The sequence below is a fragment of the Dendroctonus ponderosae genome, unplaced genomic scaffold (genome assembly GCF_020466585.1).
Source record: "Dendroctonus ponderosae isolate FM_Combo_2020 unplaced genomic scaffold, Dpon_F_20191213v2 Dpon_F_20191213_3, whole genome shotgun sequence".
In the NCBI taxonomy this organism is placed as follows: Eukaryota; Metazoa; Arthropoda; class Insecta; order Coleoptera; family Curculionidae; genus Dendroctonus; species Dendroctonus ponderosae.
In genome coordinates this window covers 2,140,879-2,144,680 of record NW_026018508.1, presented here as the reverse complement: position 1 = coordinate 2,144,680, position 3,802 = coordinate 2,140,879, and the positions used below count along the sequence as shown (strand labels likewise).

Genomic DNA, 3,802 nt, shown 5'->3' with positions numbered 1-3,802 from the left:
AAAATAAATAGATTTTGATAAATAAATAATAAATAAAGTAAAGAAAGTAAAATAAATTAGACTAGACAACTGAAGTCACAAAATAAAGTATCTAGACTCGATTATTTTCTACAAAAAGAGGTAATTAACAAAAACATGTAAGCCCATTTTACACTAAAAAAGGATAGTTACAGTTTATACGATCTAACTTGGGCCAGCACAAAACATTCCCCATCCCCCAGTGAGATGTTCTGTGGTCTTGACTAGAACTAGATACGTCATTAACATTATATAAACTGTGATTATAACCAGTGATTTGTTGTTGCGTTTTTCGTATTTAACTATATTGAACGTCATTAGGTAATGGGCAAGCGTGCGCCACTTGCAGAAACAGTTTAAATTAAAATCTTAATATTTTTAATGTGGTATAAATCTCAGATTAAACAGACGGATTAGTTTACCTTTATGTATCTTAATAGAAAAATATGATTTTGGTAATAAAATCTTTTCATTTCTTAAAGATCAAATTCAAACTGAAAGATCGTTAATTATAAAGCTGTTATTTCACGTAGGTTTATTGAAACAATTAGTTTTCCAGTAATAAACGGGCATGTTTCTTAAGAGAACATAATAACATTTTAACAAAATATCATCATATAATGTGTAAAGTTTTTGAGTTAATAACCATTATTGATCAAATATTGGCCACTTAGCCTAGGTTAGGGCCTAGGTCCACTAATAACCTCTTTTCGTAGAAAACTTGCGAAACGCTAATCGAGTTAGTTGGTCGTCGTCTTTATGATGAAAGTCTCGTCCACTTAAAATTCTATTAACCTTAGACATATAGCCAAATAGAATGACATGTGTGCACACTTTGTACATTAGGTATGTATTCGCTTGATGTTCAGCACAGAATACATACCCAATATCCTCTTCTGTGCACAAATGATCAATAATTTTCTTCCTGATTCCATAAGATGTTATGAATTTAGGAAGCAGGAAGAAAATAACATTAGCTATATGTATACAGGCTGTAAAAAATTTAGTGGACAGATAGATCAGATGTCTTTCCCTCATAATATATTCGCGATGTTTTATGAGTATATTATGAGGCTCATCTCAACGACTCTATTATTTTGCGACAGTTGTTGCATTCCACTTGGGATAAAATTTTTCTTGCAACAACCCCAGCAACATACGGARTGGCRAAATCGAGGGGRTTKTTGCAAACGAGGCCTTYCGGTGTTGAGTAAGTTGCCACCGGAACTCGCAAATGTTCAGCAGAAAGTGGCGCGTTGCGGGTCTCAATAAAAGATTTCAAATTCGCTAGAACTCCTGTTGATTCGTCCGGCTCACAATTTGTCCCAAGACAATGTGATGACACAAAACCATTTATAAGGAGGGATTTGGCGGAAGACATAAATGCGGAACAATTAGGACGGGCGCTTCTCGCACCATGGCTTCTTATACAAGTGAAAAAATTTTCCACAAGATCTTGGTTGAATGGTCTAGGGGCAATATACTTAAAGTTTTTGCCTCTTAGATCATTCCAGATGTATAAGAAGCCACGCAACGTAAAAACAAGTGGAGTTGGAAAATGACATTGAGTTTAACAAGCAACCTAATTGCAGCTGCATTAGTCGCTCCTTGGTCGGAAACAGTTGCCACTATTGACAAACCTGTTTCACGAACCTTGCGAACTACAGATTTAATTAAATTCATTAAATCTGTAAAAAGTGAAACAAATTGGTTGCTTCCACTTTTTGCGAATGCCCTTTAAAAGAAAAACTAATCCATCTACACAGTCCAGTTTATAATTATATTGAAGACTAAGTTGCAACGCGATTTCGTCAAACATGAGCACACAATGCCTGTCTAACAATGGTAGTTTACTCACTCGTACCTTTAAATGCTGGAATATATGGTTATTAATTCCAGTATGAAAAGGTATATGTTGTAGAACCTTTACAAGTGTTTTACGAGAGGGTAAACTAAAAATTTTAGACAAGAATCGGTAACCCTTTCCGCTTTGCTTGCATATTGACAAAGCAAAAATTTGATCGTCAAGTGAAAACCTTCTACCGCGGGGTTTCAACTTTTGATTTCTATTTTGAGACAAAATAAAATTTCTTGTAAATTCGTTGACATTCGTCAAATTGCGTAGAAGGGCGGATCTAGATTTATTTAATTTCAGTACCTCATTACTCCTCATCTGGCGATGTAAGACCTTCTTTAATTTTTTTACGCCCTCATACAAAATTTGACTCTGTTTCGACAATGTCTTCTGCTGTGTAACCCCTAAAGATTTTAAATTCAGCCTTCTACCTAGAAAGAAAAAACAAGCGTTAGTACACCTAATAATTGTAGATTATTAATGTTAGCTTTTTACACCAACCTAAGGGTTTTTCTTTATTATTGGTATATAAAGCTAGCATATGTATAATATGTACTTACACTGAACTGTAGCACTTCGTGCAACTTTCGAGGTCCTACAGGTTGACACGCCGCCACGAACCCCTTTACTCTCTATGTACATGTAATATAAACTATTAATTAAATTAATTTCATATCAATACAAACGCACCTTTCAATTTATTTTCAATAAAAAAATCCTTAACTTCCAGTGAGCTGCTCTCCCTGGGAAAAGCGTATTCGGAGCCTAAAAATTTGTTGTTCAATTTACATCTCACGACCTTATTTATCGTATTTTATTAAGTATATTTACTTACATATGTTTTCAGTTGGTTGAACCAAACGTCTTTTCCCAGGATATACCTTTGTAGGCTTAATAACCGACTCAATCGGACTCGTTTTGGTGAAGGTCGTGTCTGATTGAGCYGGAATATTTTTTTCTGGGGTCGCCACGTTCGCCAATCTGTAGCTTCCTCGGAAGAAATTTTCTTCCAGAGAACCTTCATCTTTAAAACCTTCGAAATATATGTGGTATGTAGGGTGAACAATTTATACGGTAGTAATTTTTAAACATACSTGGTAGGCCCTYTGTTGGAAGACAATTCCGCAGTAAAATACCGTTGCCATTGAAGCACACAYCAGCMAAATGGCTAGTACAAATAAATATTGCATTTGGACTATAAACTGCCGATTTTGCCAATACGTRCTCACAACCAATKSGCCTGACCCAAAGATTTCGAAGGTTCTCATTTCGAGGAAGCCCACACCTGAAAATAGTCGTAGTTTTTAKTTCGTTATAACTAACTAAATATATGAATGAAAAAAATGTACRAAACACCACCACCATCTCTTCCATTCCACCACCCAATYAACCATTTCAATCAATTCTTTGGTTGAACCCTTCCACCTTTATCCACCACTCTGYCGTACCTTTAAGGACCCAGGGGTCTAGAGAGCTTGTTACCTGTCTGTTACTTAGCCTCATAGATGAAGACAACTAGCTTAGCCTTAAGTCAGGTTTGGCAGTTCGCGGTAAATCGTCAAATCGATGGGTGTTTGCGTAGTGTGCAGTCTTCCGCAGATTTTTTCACAAATTATTCATTTTATTTCACTTTACGGAAATAAAATGGGGGTTACGTGTTTTGTTTGAATCAGTATTTTTCAAGCAATCTAATTTAAACCGGCACTGCCGAGTAGTTCATGGTTCAGATGGAAGTACAGTTTCATATGACAAGTCAGTTTGGAACTATAAATGTTTAGAATCAAACTGCAATAACTCGTACCAGAAAAATGAACATTTGGTGCAGCATCTTCAGCAAGAGCATCATTTATTATTTGATGAGCCAGAGGAAATAGTATTTACCAATAATAGTAGTGAGTTTTCTTTTTATCCCAGAGTACAGTTTTTATC

At 35.6% G+C, this 3,802-nt stretch overlaps 1 protein-coding gene across 1 annotated transcript; it reads right to left on the bottom strand.

The window, feature by feature from the left end:
* Positions 1-1,200: 1,200 nt before the first annotated feature.
* LOC125503794 lies at positions 1,201-3,267 on the bottom strand. Its single transcript, XM_048664692.1, has 6 exons — positions 3,236-3,267; positions 2,968-3,158; positions 2,709-2,906; positions 2,564-2,638; positions 2,434-2,505; positions 1,201-2,304 (listed from the first exon to the last, which is right to left on the bottom strand). Exons 1-6 carry the CDS (start codon positions 3,265-3,267, stop codon positions 1,688-1,690), a joined length of 1,185 nt encoding a protein of 394 aa, XP_048520649.1. The 3' UTR covers positions 1,201-1,687.
* Positions 3,268-3,802: the final 535 nt, after the last annotated feature.